General features: G+C 39.4%; 3 protein-coding genes across 3 annotated transcripts; 1 reads left to right on the top strand and 2 right to left on the bottom strand.

Annotated features, from left to right (window-relative positions):
* Nucleotides 1-2,381: 2,381 nt before the first annotated feature.
* Nucleotides 2,382-4,475, bottom strand: LOC113029730 (cystatin-B-like). Its single transcript, XM_026180722.1, has 3 exons — nt 3,804-4,475; nt 3,624-3,725; nt 2,382-2,828 (listed from the first exon to the last, which is right to left on the bottom strand). The coding sequence occupies exons 1-3, from the start codon at nt 3,942-3,944 to the stop codon at nt 2,700-2,702; spliced, it is 372 nt and encodes a 123-aa protein (XP_026036507.1). The 5' UTR covers nt 3,945-4,475; the 3' UTR covers nt 2,382-2,699.
* Nucleotides 4,476-13,128: 8,653 nt separating this feature from the next.
* On the top strand, nt 13,129-16,428 carry LOC113029021 (protein NYNRIN-like). The gene is made up of 2 exons (XM_026179593.1): nt 13,129-13,155; nt 13,670-16,428. Exon 2 carries the CDS (start codon nt 14,237-14,239, stop codon nt 15,194-15,196), a length of 960 nt encoding a protein of 319 aa, XP_026035378.1. The 5' UTR covers nt 13,129-13,155; nt 13,670-14,236; the 3' UTR covers nt 15,197-16,428.
* Nucleotides 16,429-16,498: 70 nt separating this feature from the next.
* Nucleotides 16,499-18,777, bottom strand: LOC113029023 (cystatin-B-like). The gene is made up of 3 exons (XM_026179595.1): nt 18,589-18,777; nt 18,385-18,486; nt 16,499-18,229 (listed from the first exon to the last, which is right to left on the bottom strand). The coding sequence occupies exons 1-3, from the start codon at nt 18,661-18,663 to the stop codon at nt 18,104-18,106; spliced, it is 303 nt and encodes a 100-aa protein (XP_026035380.1). The 5' UTR covers nt 18,664-18,777; the 3' UTR covers nt 16,499-18,103.
* Between the last annotated feature and the right edge of the window lie 358 nt (nt 18,778-19,135).

Genomic DNA, 19,135 nt, shown 5'->3' with positions numbered 1-19,135 from the left:
GACCAGTCCTTGTGCCTGAGCAGTTTCAGAGGAATGGTTTTGTTTGTTAGGGCAATTAACGCTGACATATTAATCATTCGAGCATAAAAAAACCCCACCTAACCCAAGAGAGGAACTAGTTAATTTATCTGTAGGTACTTTGTTACTTGCAGCCTGTTCCAGAAATAAAATAAAAAAAATTGTTCCCATTTCTTTTGTTAAATGTATGAAAAATGACAAGAAAAGCACCGTTTGACAAATATAAAATAGTATTTTTGCACCAGAAGGTGATTTCTAATGAGCTGTTAGCCAAGATGCTGGTATAACTTGGTATGATCTGCAGTTATTAAAACGATTAGGAAACTGAACAACAAGTGAAGGACAGAAATAAAGTGGCAGACCTAAAGAACACAAACAACACAACAAAACAAAAAAGAACAGCCTACAACAGATTAACTGTATCTGAAAGTCATGTTCTTCAGAAAAGAAAAAAAAATATCCAGAAAAAACTCTGACACAGTCGGTCCAACTACTCTATCATTTTTAAGCAAGGCTGAGATTTGTCAAGTTACACAAGAACTGCACTGAATATCAGTGGCCACAGCTCTTATGGAGAGATGAATCCAAATTTGAAGTTTTTGGTTCAAATAATTCTCTTAACTGTTTACTGAAACATATTCCAACTAGAAAGTGCATTTTCTGAAGAAACTGCAGTGTGAATGCTGAAATCTGAATGTATGCACTGAAATGAAATAATTAATGAATATTAAGCTAAAAATGTTGAATGAGTTGGAAAATACAGACTTTTTAACCTGAAAACCAAAGTGCAGAACTTTTGAAAGCTGATGTTCACACAGCAGAAGTTGGAAAATAGCTGAAAACGTTTAAAATGTAAATTAGAAAAATGAATATTAAAAGTTCACATTCTTTAAATCACTGAATGATTATGTCATGGTCCTGAGTCTGCCGACTCAGTGTTTTGTGTTTCTTTATGCTTTTGTTTATTCTGATTATGTATTCCGTTATGATTTGCCATTTATTAGGTTTCTGTTCTGTGCCTGCCCTGGTCCCACTTCCGTGTTCCCTCTGTCTGTCTATGGCGTCACACTGTCTGCTTCTGAATCTGTCTGTTTAGTTTAGTGTCTTGTCTGGTTCCCCGTGTCTGAGTTTCCTGTTTTATTCTGAAGGTCCCCGACTCATGTGAGTGTGTTCAATTTACGTTTCCCCTGTCCCGTCAGCTCTGATTTCTCCCAGGTGTGTTGCCCTCCTGTCTCTCATCCCCTGATTACTGGTGTGTGTATTTAAGCCCTGTGTGTTCTCCTGCCTGTTGGTCTGTGTTCCACGGTGTCCTGTTCCTCGTCTGCTTCTGCTGGAGCGGCACACCTGCCTCTTCTCCCCCCCCCCCCCCCCCCCCCCCCCCCCCCCCCCCCTTGCTACTTCAATCATGAAACGGATCAATGATCAGCTGATCGGCGTTTATCTCTTGTTTGTTTATCGTTCACTTTGCCAGGATCCTTTTTCTACGTATCTGACAGCTGGTAACTGTGCAGGGGCGGTCTAGCAAAGTTTGGCCAGGGGGGCCAGGTAGGGCATTAACAGGGAGAGGGGGGCACAAAGAAATACTTTTCTTCCTTATTCACATTTAAAATATCTAGCTTTTAAAAAATAATTATCAATCTTACAAACGATTGATGGATACATATATACCATCAAAACCGTGTACATCACTGTCACAACAGTTTTTCATTCAAAGGCTTTATGATTTTTCCTATAATGGAAAAGGCTGATTTTTTTTGTCCCAAACCAGCCCTGTATGCAGCTCATCTGCAGTCTGGTGTTGCAGTCTCATGAAAGAATAAAGTTATGTTGAACCCAAGCACACCATTGTTTTCCTTGTGACATTACCAATAAGTTTGATGTGTCACATGGCCCTCTTCTTATTGATGAAACAAAAGTTGTATCCAAGATGGCCGACTTCTAAATGGCCACTATGGTCACCACCCATCTTTAGGAATTTGCCCCATCACATATACTAATGTGCCACAAACAGGACTTTAATATCACCAACCATTCCCATTTTATTACAGTGTATCCATATAAATGGCCCACCCTGTACATAGCACAACTTTTAATTCAAATCTGGTCACAAATACCTTAGCAAATGAAATACTGTTTTGTTTGTTTGTTTTTTTAAATTACACCCTTTGAAATGATATTAAAAGAACTCAAAATCAGGTTATCAGACCTTCATGATTAATTCTGTTACATCGTCCAAAACTGACCAAATTTATACAGCTATGCGACATAAATTACACTTTAAATACACTGTTCACATATGCGTCCCACATACACAGTCACACTCGTTTCACTCCTCTTTGATAAGTAAGCAGACTTGAACCACATTAATATACAAAGTCTGCAAATTGCAGAGTTTTTAATTTTTGTAAAACATTCCAGAAATAAGTCTTCCAAAAAAAAAAACAAAAAACAAAAAACAGACAAACATGAAAGGACTATTTTTCTGCTGTGATTTGAATAATCGGCTATATTCTTTTCCACCCACCTCGTATTTAACTGATTCCCTTTGCCTTCCATTATCTGTAGTTGGTTATTATATGTAAACAAGGAAAGCTTTCCCCTCATGAAGAGGCAAGTTATTAATGGATTACATTGAGAGGACAGGCTGTAGGCACTGATGCTTTCACTGGTTCATTGTCCCATTAGAAGTACTCAATACTGTCATTCTGAGTCTTGGGGTGCTGCAGATCAGTCAGCTCAAGCGTTCCTCCATAAGCCGGGAGTTTCTCATAAACACGGAGGTGAACATATTCGTTTCCTCCCACATAGACCTGCAAGGAAAGTTAAAGGAGATGCTTGATGTGCACATAGAAGTAATCCTGATCATTTTATTTTATCAATGTAAGCCACAGCTGTGGGCCAAACAACATGCATGGAAAAGGAGAATCCACATCTTCATATATAGAGTGCCTGATTGTTGTAGTGTTCACAAACAGAACATTTGTTGAGCTCTGTTCATGGCTGACAGAGTTTATGAAGTAAATATGTGCTTATGCTTCTTTATTTAAGCCCTAGTGCACAGGTGTTGAACTCCAGGCCTCGAGGGTCTAAATTACCTCCTCAACATGTCCTGAAGTTCTCCAGAAGCCTGGTAATGAACTAATCATTTGATTCAGGTATGTTGAAACAGGGTGATATCTAAAACCTGCAGGACACCAGCCCTCGAGGCCTGCAGTTCAACACCCCCGCCCCTAGTGTGCGTTGTGTGTGACAAGCGATCATTCACAAGAACTGGAAAAACCGGAAATGCTCGTCCTGTGCCACACCAGGAGTGTGAGGTGCACTTTGTGTGGAATTTGTGAAATTTGTGTGGAAACAATGATTGAAAGCCTCAGCTATGAAGCTAGAAAATCAATAACAGTTAAAGGTTTGCACACACCTTCTTTTAAAATCACTACATATGTGAAGAGATAGTAACTGAAACCCCCCCCACTGATCATTGCTTTAGTTTTCACCTGACAGATCACATTATCAATCAATGCTCTTTTTAATTATATTTTATTGCATGCAAGACCTCAGAGCTTTGCAGTGTTGCCACTGCTCACTGCTTGCATTACAAACATTACCTTAATGAAGTAGTTGGTCCCAGCTACGACCTGTGTTTTGTAGTTCTCTGCAGTGAAAACCTCGAAGTTTCTCCCGGTTTTCTGCTCTGCGAGAGGCTTCATCTGAATAACAATGACAGCAAAATCAATATGAATGACAGGCCCTGTGTGTGAGTGTAAAAATCTCCCGTTTCTACTCACTGCATCACAGATCTTCTGAACTGCTTCATCAGCCTGCTCCACCTCGGTCAGCCCTCCGCACATTTCCACTTCGACAACATTTTGTTGGTAAAAAATGACCAAAAAGCTAATAAACACACGCCAATTCACAAGACTCTGCATTGTGGACCAGCGCAGAGGAAGATGGGTGTTTGTTGGTACAGTATTTGTAAACGATCATGTGAAAAACCAAATAACACAACAGCCAGTCATATGACTTCGCATTTTGAACCGTACCATCAGCTCAAGAACAAGGGGGTGGTAAAAATCAAAAACAAAACAAGCACACTTAGACTAGCACAAGAAAATAATAACTTTTGCCCACATTTTTACCGCATGTGTGGGTTTGTCGGGGCGTATGACAAAATACTCTTGAGTCTGCCGGGAAGTGAAAATACAGGGTGTGAGCTGTGATTGAAATATTGGAAAGGATCACACATGAATCACAGCCTGAGTACTGCTTTTAGCTCTTCCTTTCCGGTTATCCTACTTCTGATACCTGAACCTCAGCCTTTCCAAATCTCCAAAAATTTTATTTATTTAATACAATTATACCAACTGAGCTTAAGGAGATAGAAACAAAGTATTGATTCTAATGAGCTAGTATCGATCAGATACCAATACTAGAGTTGGTATTGATCCAACTACCTCTAGTGCACAGGTGTCAAACTCCAGGCCTCAAGGGCCGGTGTCCTGCAGGTTTTTGATGTGTCCTTGATCCATCACAGCTGATTTAAATGGCTGAATTACCTCCTCAACATGTCTTGACGTTCTCCAGAAGCCTGGTAATGAACTATTCATTTGTTTCAGGTGTGTTGATCCAGGATGATATTTAAATCTTGCAGGACACCAGGGGTCCGTTCTTCGTACGTCGCTTACTACATCCAAGATCAAATGACACATCCATATGTACATCCAAGACCAAATCATCGCGCTAACTCTGAGCTCGCTATTCCGGTTCCCCGAACACACCTGCTGTTGAGGATTAGTACAGCTGGATGAAGTAATGTGAGATCACTGGGTGTCGTAAAACATATATATATGTGTGTGTGTGTATATATATGTGTGTGTGTATATATATGTGTGTGTGTATATATGTGTGTGTGTATATATATGTGTGTGTATATATATATATATATGTGTGTATATATATATATATGTGTATATATATATATATATATATATACACAGTTGTGGTCAAAAGTTTACATACACTTGTAAAGAATATAATATAATGGCTCTACCGAGTGTCCCGTTATTTCTAAAACTCTAATTTTTCTCTGATAGAGTGATTGGAACAGATACTTCTTTGTCACAAAAAACATTCATGAAGTTTGGTTCTTTTATGACTTTATTATGGGTTTAACAGAAAAAAGTGATCACATCTGCTGGGTCAAAAATATACATACAGCAACATGAATTAGCAATTTTGGTGACTTACAAAGTTGTCAGTGAACTGAGCTTCATAGCATGGCCTCTTAACTTCTTATGAGTGATTATGAGTGACTACAGCTGCTGACTTCTCTTAGGCCAGTTAAAATAGGGCTCAATTGGATACAAACGCCCACAAAACGCTACAATGGGAAAGTCAAGGAGCTTAGCATGGATCTGAAAAAGCGAATTATTAACTTGAACAAGTCAGGAAAGTCACTTGGGGCCATTTCAAAAGCAGCTGCATGTCCAAGAGCAACAGTGCAAACAATTGTTTGTAAGTATAAAGTGCATGGCACTGTTTCGTCCACTGCCAAGAATCAGGAAGAAACGCAAGCTATCACCTGCTGCTGAGAGAAAATTGGTCAGGAGGGTGAAGAGCAACCAAGAATCACCAAAAAGCAGATCTGCCAAGAATTAGAAGCTGCTGGAACACAGGTGTTATTGTCCACAGTCATACGTGTTTTGCATCTCCATGGACTGAGAGGCTGCCGTGCAAGAAGGAAGCCCTTGCTCCAAAAGCGGCACCTTAAGGTTCGACTGAAGTTTGCTGCTGATCACATGGACAAAGATAAGACCTTCTGGAGGAAAGTTCTGTGGTCAGACGAAACAAAAATCGAGCTTTTTGGCCACAATGCCCAGCGATATGTTTGGAGGAGAAAAGGTGAGGCCTTTAACCCCAAGAACACCATGCCTACAATCAAGCATGGTGGTGGGAGTATTATGCTGTGGGGCTGTTTTGCTGCCAATGGAACTGGTGCTTTACAGAGAGTAAATGGGACAATGAAGAAGGAGGATTACCTTCACATTCTTCAACATAACTAAAATCATCACGCACGAAGGTTGGGTCTTGGGCACAGTTGGGTGTTCCAACAGGAACAATGATCCCAAACACACATCAAAAGTGGTAAAGGAATGGCTAAGTCAGGCTAGAATAAGGGTTTTAGAATGGCCTTCCAAAGTCCTGACTTAAACCCCATTGAAACATGTGGACAATGCTGAAGAAAACAAGTCCATGTCAGAAAGCCATCAAATTTAACTGAACTGCACTAATTTCTGTCAAGAGGAGTGGTCAAGATTCACCAGAAGCTTGTGGATGGCTAACCAACCCCAAAAAATGGCTACATATATAATGAAATGTTATATATACAGGTACTGCCATAAAGATACTATAGTCAAGAGAAAAATTAGAGTTTTAAATAACGGACACTCGTAGAGCCATTATAGAGCCATTTACAAGTGTATGTACTTTTGACCACACGTATATACATCATATATAATATAATATTAATTTACCTATTAATGTATGTAATATATATATGTTTATAATATATATATGTATATATATGTTAATATGTGTGTATATTATTATGGTATATATAATATTGTATGTGTGTTGTGTGTGTATATATATATATATATATATATATATATATATATATGTAAGTATGTTATAATATATATATATAATAAATATATAAATATATATATATACTATATATATATATCACATATTTATATATTATAATATATGATATATATATAATATATATATAAAGTGTTATTATATGTATATAGTATGTGTATATATATATATATATAATAATATAATATATATATATAATATATAAATATATATTAATAATATATGTATATATATATGTAGATATATATATATATAAAATACATATAATGTATATATATATATGTGTATTTAGTAATATATAATATTAATAAATATATATAATATATAAATATTTATTATTAATATATATATTATTTATTTATATATAATATATTTATATCATGTATATATATGTATATATATATATATGTATATATATGTATATATATATATGTGTATATATATTTATATATATGTATATATATATATATGTGTATATATATATATATATATATATATATATATATATATGTATATGTGTGTGTGTGTGTGTGTGTGTGTGTGTGTGTGTGTGTGTGTGTGTGTGTGTGTGCTTCTGAATGCCCAGAAGCACACAGTCCCCCCCCCCCCCCCCCCCATCATCTGACACCCCCATCACTCATTCCGCTTCCTGGGTACCACCATCACTCAGGACCTGAAGTGGGAGCCCACCATCACCTCCGTCATCAAGAAAGCCCAGCAGAGGATGTACTTCCTGAGGCAGCTGAAGAAATTCAACCTGCCAACACGGACGATGATGCAATTCTACACTGCAATCATCGAGTCCATCCTCACCTCCTCCATCACCGTGTGGTACGCTGGAGCCACTATCAGGGACAAACAGAGACTGCAGCGTGTTGTGCGCTCTGCTGAGAAGGTGATTGGCTGTAGACTCCCATCTCTGCAGGACCTGTACACCTCCAGGACACTGCGGCGTGCAGCTCGGATCTCAGCTGACCCTTCTCACCCTGGACACAGTCTGTTTGACCTGCTCCCCTCAGGCAGGAGGCTCCGGTCCATTCGCACCAGAACCTCTCGCCATAAGAACAGTTTCTTCCCCTCTGCTGTTGGACACATGAACAATAAACGTACGACTGTTCCCACCACTAACACATGACCCTACGCTGTGTTCATTGCATCATTCCATGTTTCGGCACTGATCACCACCTGCACTCATGTATATATCTTTCTACGTAGCACTTTTAATTCTTATTCTTACTTTTATTTTTTTCATGTCTATATAAGCGCAATTTATGACAGTATGTTTGCACTGAAGCACCGCAGCAATTTCCTAATGTTGTAAACCTGCTCAACATTTGGCAATAAAACCCTTTCTGATTTCTGATTATGTTAAATTATGTTATATTATATCCCCTTTCACATTAGAGCCACAACAGGACCCACTAGAACATGGGAACAAGTAAAAGTGAAATATAAGAATATTCTACAGAATGGCAATATTCATCACTTATATTGCTTTTAGTCTCTTGGAAAGAGACCCTGAAATAAGCTGTTAGTTTGTTCATAACAGCAACCAAGAAAAGGGCAGAGCAAAAAAAAAGACAGGTGGTGGTCCTGCACCCCTTCGTCAACAAGTTGGTTAAGTGAATAATACCCTCACGGGAATATCGATATCTCTCTATGAGCACACTGTCACGCTGAGCTAAAGGATCCTGTCTATCCCGCAATATACGCTGAATTCTGAAAACTCTCCTTATCAATCTTGCACCTTCCGCAATGGGTGGCTCGCGTAAACGGACAGGACATGGCTGCGACAGGCTTCCCAAATCCACCTTCGCTTTTATAGCCGTGGTCTCTCATCTTGATTACACGAAGTAATTTACAATTACTACTCTGAAATATGAATTACATCTGTAATAATCACATACATGTAATAGAATGATTAATAGTACATTTCCCTTTTTTAGGAAATGACCTGTATGTATCTGTGTGAAATCAATAAATGGATCAAGTACTGCATTATCTTTAGTTACATTGATGTTATTTATTTATGGTGAAACAGTGGTGGAATATCGCTGTTGCTTTCGTATAAATGAAGCGGACATACCTGCGTGGCCGCGATCTAATCCTGTTTACATAAAGTAAACCTGCTCCCGAGCAGGTTTACGCTTACGGCTCTGTTGCTACGACAGCAAGTCCCGGATGAGCTTCGGGGAACCGACTGATCCAGGATCACGCGAAATCGTCAACAATCAAATCCAGCTAACTTACTTAGCGAGGAACGGACCCCTGATCTGGAGGCCTGGAGTTTGACACCCCTGCTCTAGTGTACACGCCTCTCTGTGGTTTAGATATTATTTTATTACTATTATTTGTCGTTTAAGGCTGTAGAGATTAGATTTTACTGTTCCCTAGTTGTTGTTGTTTTGTTTAGTTTTTTTCTGGGGGGGAATCTTCTCTTCACATGCTTTTAAGTGAGTTTCAGGGTGCTCTGCTTAATTATTACTCTTTTCTAGTTAACATTTGGAGCCGGAAATGGTAGATGCAAAAATAAAAAAAATTTTAAAAAAGAGATTTTAATGACTGCAAACAGCATCAAAATAAAAAATAGGGAGACGAAAATACAGCCACAAAGTGATACAAACTAAAGGAAAAAAATGCAGTATAGACAAACAGCTGAAAATGATGTGTTGAAGGTTGCAATAAGGCCACTATAAGATGGTCAACTAGATTAAATAGTTAATATATTTAAATAAATAAAGGAAGGCTGAATGATCCGGTCAAAGCATGGTGGAGATGTACAAACGATCAAGATGTGTAGAAGACATAACAAGGACATCTGCTGGATAAGTGGGACTAATTCAAGATTACAAAGAAATTCAGCTGTGGCTGACGTCTTAATACTGATTATCTTCTGTATGGACGACCATGTCCATCATTGTAAAACACAATAAATTAGAGAGATTAATAGCCTGAATAATTCTTTAATGTTTGGTTAGATTCTGTATATGCTGCACAAATATGTCTCTAAAAATAGGATAACATGTGTTGGACTTTTGGGAGTCTTCCCTCACACACACATACACACAGAGATAATTCAGACAAGAGTACTGTTAACCTTACAGTTATTATAGATGAAGCTCTGGACAAATATGAAAATAAAAAAAAAATCATCAGAAGCTGCAATAATGGTAAAAACAGAAGTTAATAACTAGCAAGAAATCAACAATCACAATCATTTAGTTTTTTGCAGAATTTAACTTTTAATGCTTCAAATGATGAACTCCAGTTGTTAGATATTTTAGTATTATGGGAGCATTTACTGGGTACTTTTTTGATGATATTAGACAGAAGATTCTGTGACTCAACAATGCTCTTTATGTTAACCGTCATTTTCTCTTGCTTTGTCAACTCAAGATTTTATGGTGTGAAAGTAGATACTAAGGTTGGAGGGAAAACACCAACAAATCACTCTTTTACTCAGGGCCGGCCCGTGGCATAGGCCGTATAGGCAAATGCGATGGACGCCGTCCATCAGGGAGCGCCCCGCCAGTGCCACAAATGTTGAAAAAAAAAAAAGTTGGTACTATTATTTCTAAATACAAAAAAATAATCCCACGTTAATTAAAATGCAAAGTAAAGCTTATTTAATAGAAATATTATTTGTTACAACATTACACTACACTGCTGATGTAGGGGGGCGCCACCTAAAATCTTGCCAAGGGCGCCAGATTGGTTAGGGCCGTTTCTGCTTTTACTTATCACTCCCTTGCAGAAGATGTTTATGTGAAGACTATCTGGGTTGTGTCAGAACTCACGGATGTAGGAGACCTCTGTATAAGATTTATAGGCCTTGATAGTGCATCTTACTGCAATTGTAGAACAAAGGATTCTAACTGTCTAGTGTTTAACGGACCTGTCAAAGGTATGTTGAGATATGATTGTAGAAGGCGTCTTTCAGAGCTGGGGGACCTTCCTTATATGGTTTTAACTTGTTGACACACGAACTTTCTGCCTATAAATACTGCTGCACAAAAGAATAAAACTTTGAGTTGATTTTGGGAAGGCAACCTGAACAGTCTCTGTATCATTTTGTTCTCCTAACTGCTCCCCACGTCGTAACTAACCCGCTGACGGCATATCTGAGTGCTACTTGAGAATATATTGCTGAGTGTTACTTAATAATTTTGAATCTTATAGGGTAAAGACAAAACTCTGCTTATAGACGCCCACGCCTCGGGGAAACCCGATCCACGGACCAGACCCGGGACGGAGTTTCTTTCAATTTTGGTGTCAGAAGTGGGATACGCCGACGAAGGTAAATACGTGTCTTTTTATTTATTTATAAGACTGTGTTAGACCTTTCTCAGTGACCCACTTACTAAGTAAATTAAAACAGAAAGACACAGAAAGTTGCCTGTTGTTTTGAAAACGCATGCTAAAAAAGCGAGAAGTTGCTCGTTAAGTGAGAAGCTGCTCACCAAAAACAAAAGAAAAGATAAAATTGCTAGCAATAAATTGAAACCTCAGCTGTGCCACAGCAAAAATACTAGCATAAATCCTTCAAGCGTGTAAACCCCTCTGGAAATCACTGAACATGGGTCAGAATAATTCAAAGACCTCAGACAGGTCCAATGAAAAATCGAAATTAACTGTAAAACCGAAAATATATATATATAAAGTCACAAATAACGGCTCCGTACGACTCCCACTTCCGGTTACGTGTAACCCACGTCCGCGAATCGGTGAAGATTTCCATGATCACGTATCCAGAACATGTGGAAGTGCTTATGTGACTTATTTTGTCTACAACTTAAGAACTGTAAGTTTAATGCATTCTAATTTATTTCTGGAGCCCTATCCCGAACGATTATCGCCAGAAAACAGGTCGGTAGAAATGTTGAATACCAGGCACATGCAGAGGAGGGGGGGGGGCTTGAGGGGCTTGAGCACCCGCCCCTTTCCTGATGGGTGCCCAAGGTGCCCTTTTGTTGAGGCAACTTTAAAAAAAATAATTTTTTTAAATGTGTGTGTGCGTGCGGAGTCCTGTCTGTGCCCCTCAACAATAATATTTAACTATTAATCACAGTTTTGCTAAATAAAAGGCTCTGGCTTGCATCAGTCACATGCTCACATTTAACCAATGATCGCCCTTGACGGCAGAACGCGCTGGTTACGAGCCGGGAACGAGCTCACAAAGAGCACGCGCACTTTTTCCGGTCCGCAGCTGTAGGAGAAACACGAGTTAACTCAGAGACACAGACTGATGCGACAAAACCAGTAAGTAGGTGTACAGCGTACACTGTAGTGTATAGCACCCAGGAGTATTAGCTTATTACGTACACGTTGGTAAGCTGTCTTGTTGCAACTGACGAACTGAAACAAACGAGCGTGCTGTGTGTGCAACAGCGCGACAAACATTACCTGTCCTTTTATTAACTGCACAAGTAGTGCTGGTCATAGCTGCTGGCTACCTGTGTAAGGCTGTCATGGGTCTGTAGCTCTGTCACCGTTTTAGGGAACATATTTAGCTTTAAAGCAAGTTACAGGGCTTTTCCTGCCTTTCTGGAGGGATTATATTTTACTAAAAAACGATCTAATATGCATGTCCACATAATTATGCATCATTATAATTATAATATATTAAAAACACACGCTGTATTTTAAAGAACATACATTAAGAAGCAGATTATATTAGATTTATATTTTAAATAAGACAAAATTTGGATTTTACAACAGTAAAATGATTGTATCTCTACAGTTTAAAAATGTAATAAACTTTGCCCCTGCACAGAGTGGATAGTGAAACAAATGGAGTCATCATAATGACATTATTTCATATTTATTACTTTTTTCCCCTCATTGCTTTATTATTGTAGGTCTAGTAATAAATAATAATGTAAGGATTCTGGATCAGCACCATGATGCCCACAGTATATACAGTATTCTGAAGAAGGTCTAAAGTGTTACTGTGTGTGCGTGCATGTGTGTGTTTTATTTATATGGATTTTTTTTAATTATTACTCATGATATAACATTGTCCAGACATGCCTGGTAAGGACATGAGGAGGAAACAGTAGGAGCTGTGTGAGGCTACTAAAGGCAGTGCTATAACATTTTTCTGTCATCATTTTATTTTAGATTAAGTGCTGGAGTTGTTAGGTGTGGATAATTAGATTATAGTTTATTGCAATAGCAAGTTGTGCCTTGTTCTCAGATAGACAGCAAGTGGAGAGCGATATATGAAATGATGGGATGGAAGGAAGAAGAGAAGCAAAGAGTGATTCACAGGCAGAGCCTAAATTATTTCTCAGTTTTTTGTTGCCTTATGGTTCCAAGCGCTGTCACCAATCTTTGCATTTTGTTATTATCTCATGACATTTAATCAGCTACCATCTCTCCTATGGACTTTTTAATGTCTACAGTCTCAGATCAACACAGCCCTGCCCTCCAGCACCATCAGCAGCAACCCCTCAACAGCAACATTGTACCCATCAGGTAAAGCATCGGCTATGTTTGCTTTGCCTTGTTGCCCATATTAGATTCTTGATGAATGTGTGTTGTTGTTATTCAGCCTGGTTCAATGTGCCCCTTTTTAACTTTGAGCACCCGCCCCTTTAAACCTCTCTGCACAGCCCTGTTGAATACCATTTGCGATAAGAAAAGTAGTCTGCTTAAAAAGTCCTATAGAAAATATATGATAGAATGCCGCGACGTGATACATCGAATGTCACCACTATGGAAAAAGGGACCGGAACCAGGTGTAGATGCTTTAACATCAAATAAAGCTAGTGCAGGCTCTAGCATAGAACATAAATCTACCACAGGAAAAGCTAGTCTTGCATGCCCAGCCGTTCAGCCTACGGCCCCACCGCCTTACAAAGATGAGACCGAATTAATAGTTGCTGCAGCAGCTGCACGCACACAACGTCAGCATTCTGATCCAACCAGCTTAAAAGAAAGTGACGGAAAACCGATCGCTAATTCTGATCTTGTTCAAACACTTTTGCAGGCTATACAGCTGCCATCGGCCGTTGCAGTCGTTAAAACGAAAGGACACAGTACAGCTGACACAGACGAAGCAGCAGGTAATGCCCTACCAGACGTGACTGCCAAGGCTGCAGCTGTGTCACAGCTCCCACCTCCACAGGAAGTATTATCTGTGCCCCTACAGCTGCCACTTGTTACACTCCCAGACTATTTAGAAACAAATTTTGATTTAAAATTTATACAAGAGCAGGCCTCTGCATCTGATTACACCTATTGGGAGGATAATGACTGTACCTTAGATGACAGGGATGGCCTATACAAAAATCTTGAGGGTTTGATTGCCCTCCCATCTTCCCTGCTGCCAGTCCTTGTCCGACATTTTCACGGTGTGAGTCATGTCGGACAAAGAGGGGTAATAGGGGCAATAAAATCAAGATTTGTTATTGAGAAAACATCACATGCAGTAAAAAGCATATTAGCAACCTGTCTAACATGTGCACGAACTAATGTAGGGAGACCAAAAGCAAAACATCAGCATTTACCACAACCAGATTTTCCATTTCATACATTACAAATTGATTTTACACATATGCCAGCACAAGGAAGCATCAAGTACTTACTGGTAATAGTGGATCAATTTAGTAAATGGGTAGAAGCTTACCCAACATCAAAAGAAACTGCAGAAGTAGTCTGTCAAAAGTTGTGCAATGAAATAATACCCAGATTCGGAATACCTCACCAAATTAACAGTGATAGAGGACCTTCATTCACATCAGAAGTAATTCAAAAGTGTGCTAAAACTCTAGGAATAGACTGGAAATATCATGTGCCATACCACCCTCAGAGTTCAGGAGTTGTAGAAAGAATGAATAGGACCATAAAAAATCGCCTGACTAAAGCAATGATAGAAACAGGAATGACCTGGGTCAAATTACTTCCTCAAGTCCTCTGCGAGATTAGAATGACTCCATCCGCAGCAACCAAATTATCTCCATTTGAAATAATCATGGGAAGACCATTTCCAACACCATGGTCAGCCTCCAGAGGGGCACCGCTATTGGAAGGGGATGTAGACACTGCATTGTCCGACTATGTTCACAATCTGGTAGAAACACTGAATAATAACTATCAGAAACTCTCTCAGCCTCTCCCTTCTACAGATCCAACCCATCCGTGGAAAACAGGAGACGTGGTGTTGGTGAAGTCGCTAAAACCAAGGACACCCGGGGAGGTCGTGTATTCCAGCCCCCAGACTGTACTTGCAGTGACGAGAACCAGCATCCTTACAGACGGACAACCGCAGTGGATACACGCCAGCAGGGTTAAGAGCAGCCCCACTGAACCATCTCAGGCATCGGATCAAGCAGACGATGACTCAGGCGAGCCAGCGCCCGGAGCCAATATACATACACACACGCAATCACTGATTAACACACAACGCCTGAAAGAGCCAAGACTCAGAGAGCTCTTTGATCCTCCACATGAACAACAACAAGGTACTCGAACATCCAGCAGGAACAGAAAGCCGAGAGTACCACATGATGTCTAATCTGATAAAGCAAGACTCATTCCATCCTGATAATGGAGAAAATGAAATGCCCATTGTCATCATACGACGCTTATTCGATGTCTCTCGAACCTGGGACCAGGCCAGGAGACGACTGAAGAACTGTGTTTTTTCTTATATATTTAGGTTATTTATCATATCTATCGCATTAACTTTAGGATTTTTCTTTGCTATTTTGTATTGTAGACTGCAACCATGTTCACATTTTTGCAGGTCGTATTTTGCTGACAATACCTCATGCTCCATTTGGCAAGACACCCACCTAGTACGCTCCTCACGTTCCCTAAAATCAGTAAATAGCAACACAGATGGCACTAATAAACCATTTTATGCACCCCCTACAGCAGGAGTTAACTCCTGGTATGAAAATGCCAGAACAGCCGCTCGTGATTTAGGAACCAGTAACTGTTATGTCTGTTCAAAGGGCAATCCAGAACAGGTAATAGTAGGATACCCCATATCCGGTTTCCCCCTCACTGAGGGACTAGAGAAAATCGACGGAGATAATGCTCTCCTCAAAGACACTTTACAGTTGACTCTGAGCCCTCTCGACTGCCTACTTAGACACACACACACACCAACTAACCCTGAGACTCCATTAGGCGAATTATTGAAGTTGTCTAATGACACTGCAGGGACCTGCGCCCCAATGAAACGCCCCAAGAATAGGTTAAAACCCTCACTGCCCTTAGGACAGATCCCTCTCCATTTTAATACTAGTATGATATGTCTGCGCAGACTAAAGTTAACTGGCCCAGACACCCACATAGATTATACAAAGGATAACTATACATTCTTCTCTGACTCCCCAGGTGCACGCTGCAATGAGACATGGCTAGCTGTCTCTGTGGCTGAAGTTTTATCATATCTGGAGGAACACACACACAGTTCAAGTTCGAGCGGAGAATCGATCATTGTTCCCCCAGAGGGTGTATTATATGACACTGACTGGGGGAAGTTAGTTAAATCACACATGGTCACGCGCCTAACTAGAGCAATCCCTAACGGTTATTGGTTGTGCAACAATACTCTTAGATTAGCCTTACCTGTTAATTGGACCGGTACCTGTGGTCTAGTAACTTTAGCCCAAGAACTACTAATACAACAAACCTCAGATCTGCCTGTATCCAGCAGACGTACAAAACGCTCCGCTTACTCACATGACGTTTACATAGATGCTATAGGAGTTCCACGCGGGATACCAAATGAATTAAAGGCACAAGGAGAAACCTCTGCAGGGTTTGCCTCAATATTACCGTGGGTGCAGATAAACAAAAATGTAGCCTGGATTAATTATGTTTATTACCATCAGCAAAAATATATTAATCTGACCAATACGGCCCTTACAGCCCTAGGAGAACAGATGTCTGCTACCTCTTTAATGACCATGCAAAATAGAATGGTCTTAGATATGCTGTTAGCTGAGAAAGGAGGTGTCTGTGCTATGTTTGGAGATGTATGCTGTACCTTCATTCCCAATAATACTGCCCCTAATGGTTCATTCACACAAGCTATGAATAAACTTAAAACATTGCAGATAGAACTGAGAACCAATGCAGGTCATGGTCAGTGGCTAGACAAGTGGTTACAGGACATGTTTGGAAGATGGAAGGAACTAATTGTAGCCTTTGTAACAGTATGTATTATTTTGTTTTTGATGATTATTGCCTGTTATGTGATGCCATATATATGCTCAATGATGACCCGTATAGCTAGTAGTACAGCTGCCTCAACGTATTTGAAATTGACAAAAACTGACCCAGATGATGTGCCAGATGTCGCCAATGATGATCCTGATGTATATATTGAGCATTAGGTTGTGAATTACTCCGTTATCCAAGAAGGGAATGAAGTTTTTTTTTTTTTTTGGTTTTTTTTTCCTTAGAATTTTGATATCAAGCTTGCTCGGAGGACAAGTTACATTTTCCTTTAGATTATGTTATTACATTTTGCCTTTATATTGTGTTATTATTGTGTGATAATAAAGAAGGGAACTGTTAGATATTTTAGTATTATGGGAGCATTTACTGGGTACTTTTTTGATGATATTAGACAGAAGATTCTGTGACTCAACAAGGCTCTTTATGTTAACCGTCATTTTCTCTTGCTTTGTCAACTCAAGATTTTATGGTGTGAAAGTAGATACTAAGGTTGGAGGGAAAACACCAACAAATCACTCTTTTACTTATCACTCCCTTGCAGAAGATGTTTATGTGAAGACCATCTGGGTTGTGTCAGAACTCACGGATGTAGGAGACCTCTGTATAAGATTTATAGGCCTTGATAGTGCATCTTACTGCAATTGTAGAACAAAGGATTCTAACTGTCTAGTGTTTAACGGACCTGTCAAAGGTATGTTGAGATACAATTGTAGAAGACCTCTTTCAGAGCTGGGGGACCTTCCTTATATGGTTTTAACTTGAAACTTGTTGACACACGAACTTTCTGCCTATAAATACTGCTGCACAAAAGAATAAAACTTTGAGTTGATTTTGGGAAGGCAACCTGAACAGTCTCTGTATCATTTTGTTCTCCTAACTGCTCCCGCCGTCGTAACTAACCCGCTGACGGCATATCTGAGTGCTACTTGAGAATATATTGCTGAGTGTTACTTAATAATTTTGAATCTTATAGGGTAAAGACAAAACTCTGCTTATAGACGCCCACGCCTCGGGGAAACCCGATCCACGGACCAGACCCGGGACGGAGTTTCTTTCACCAGTCAGTGCTATATGTCTAGAAATAAAGATTTTTTAAAATATATTGATTATAACTTTAACTTTTGAAGGAGCATTATTGCAGTTTTTTCTTTCAGGATAATAAAACAGCACATGTCATGAGGCAGCAGCTTGGAGGCAGAGAGCAGCTGAAATACAAAGTGTGACCTCATTAAAAAGGTTGGATGGGATCTTTGTCATGATGGTCTTCCACGCCAGTAACTACGGCTTCTCCTCCATAACATGGAAGCTTCTTCCAGACCCGCAGATGAAGGTAGCTGGATCCTCCCACATGTACCTGCAGTCAAATCAGAGGAAACTTGTACTTGTTGAACACTGAAGATCTTCAATCTGCTCAACAGCTCATCTGGATCTCACAAGTAACTCAGTCCATAAACACTTTCTTTATTTTCTTCCATTAATAATCACTATCATGTCTGATGTCACAGTTACCTTGATGTCATAGTTGATTCCTTGCACCACTTGACTCTTGTACTGAACAGCTTTGAACACGACATATGCTTCATTTCTTTTTTCCTCTACTTGACACTTAACCTGTGTATGGACAAAATAAAAGTAAAACATGACATAAAATGCAGAGCACAGAGTTGATGTGTCTGTTTAATATGTGAGTCTGAATGTTGTGAAGAAGCTCACCTCATCACAGATTGTCTGAATTTCCTCATCAGCGTCTTTCACCTTCGAGAATCCTCCACATTTTATGGCATCCATTGTGAAAGTCCGCTGAAATAAACAGAGGAGACAGTTTTCTTGTTGTATGTGTCTAAAACATACTGGTGCCAGTCCAAGTACATATACTGGGTAAGTGACCTGGAAACTTACTGGAAGGTGACTCTAACGCATGATAGGAGGAGCAACATGTGACACGACAGCCCCTAAATGTTTGCTTAGAATGTCTTCTTGAAATATCTACTTGTGTAATTGTGTCTTAAATTATCTGTGTCTTTAAAACAGATAAACCTTTGCTTTTATATTAACATTTTTTTAGACGACTAAAAAGGACGATAACTAAAACGTGTTTGTCGTAGTCCTGTCAGTCTGTAGTCTGTGATAAATGTCTTATAAAAATAATTTATGTGCCACGGCTGTGGCTGTCAAAAAATAAATACATTGAACTTTGCAAATTCTTCTTTAAGCTGACTGTCCAGAGATAAGCTATCAAACCTGTGATAGATCAATATGC

Source organism: Astatotilapia calliptera, chromosome 9, assembly GCF_900246225.1.
Source record: "Astatotilapia calliptera chromosome 9, fAstCal1.2, whole genome shotgun sequence".
NCBI lineage: Eukaryota > Metazoa > Chordata > Actinopteri > Cichliformes > Cichlidae > Astatotilapia > Astatotilapia calliptera.
Note: the sequence above shows the minus strand (reverse complement) of the source record. Positions and strands in the feature narration are given on the sequence as shown.

Coding starts and splice junctions, on each gene's coding strand:
- LOC113029730 (XM_026180722.1), bottom strand. CDS start 3,944: ATGCAGAGTCTTGTGAATTGGCGTGTGTTTATTAGCTTTTTGGTCATT. Junction 3,726..3,803: donor TTCAGAAGATCTGTGATGCA/GTGAGTAGAAAC, acceptor ATTGTTATTCAG/ATGAAGCCTCTCGCAGAGCA. Junction 2,829..3,623: donor GGACCAACTACTTCATTAAG/GTAATGTTTGTA, acceptor CTTTCCTTGCAG/GTCTATGTGGGAGGAAACGA.
- LOC113029021 (XM_026179593.1), top strand. CDS start 14,237: ATGCCAGCACAAGGAAGCATCAAGTACTTACTGGTAATAGTGGATCAA.
- LOC113029023 (XM_026179595.1), bottom strand. CDS start 18,663: ATGGATGCCATAAAATGTGGAGGATTCTCGAAGGTGAAAGACGCTGAT. Junction 18,487..18,588: donor TTCAGACAATCTGTGATGAG/GTGAGCTTCTTC, acceptor GTCCATACACAG/GTTAAGTGTCAAGTAGAGGA. Junction 18,230..18,384: donor GAATCAACTATGACATCAAG/GTAACTGTGACA, acceptor ATTTGACTGCAG/GTACATGTGGGAGGATCCAG.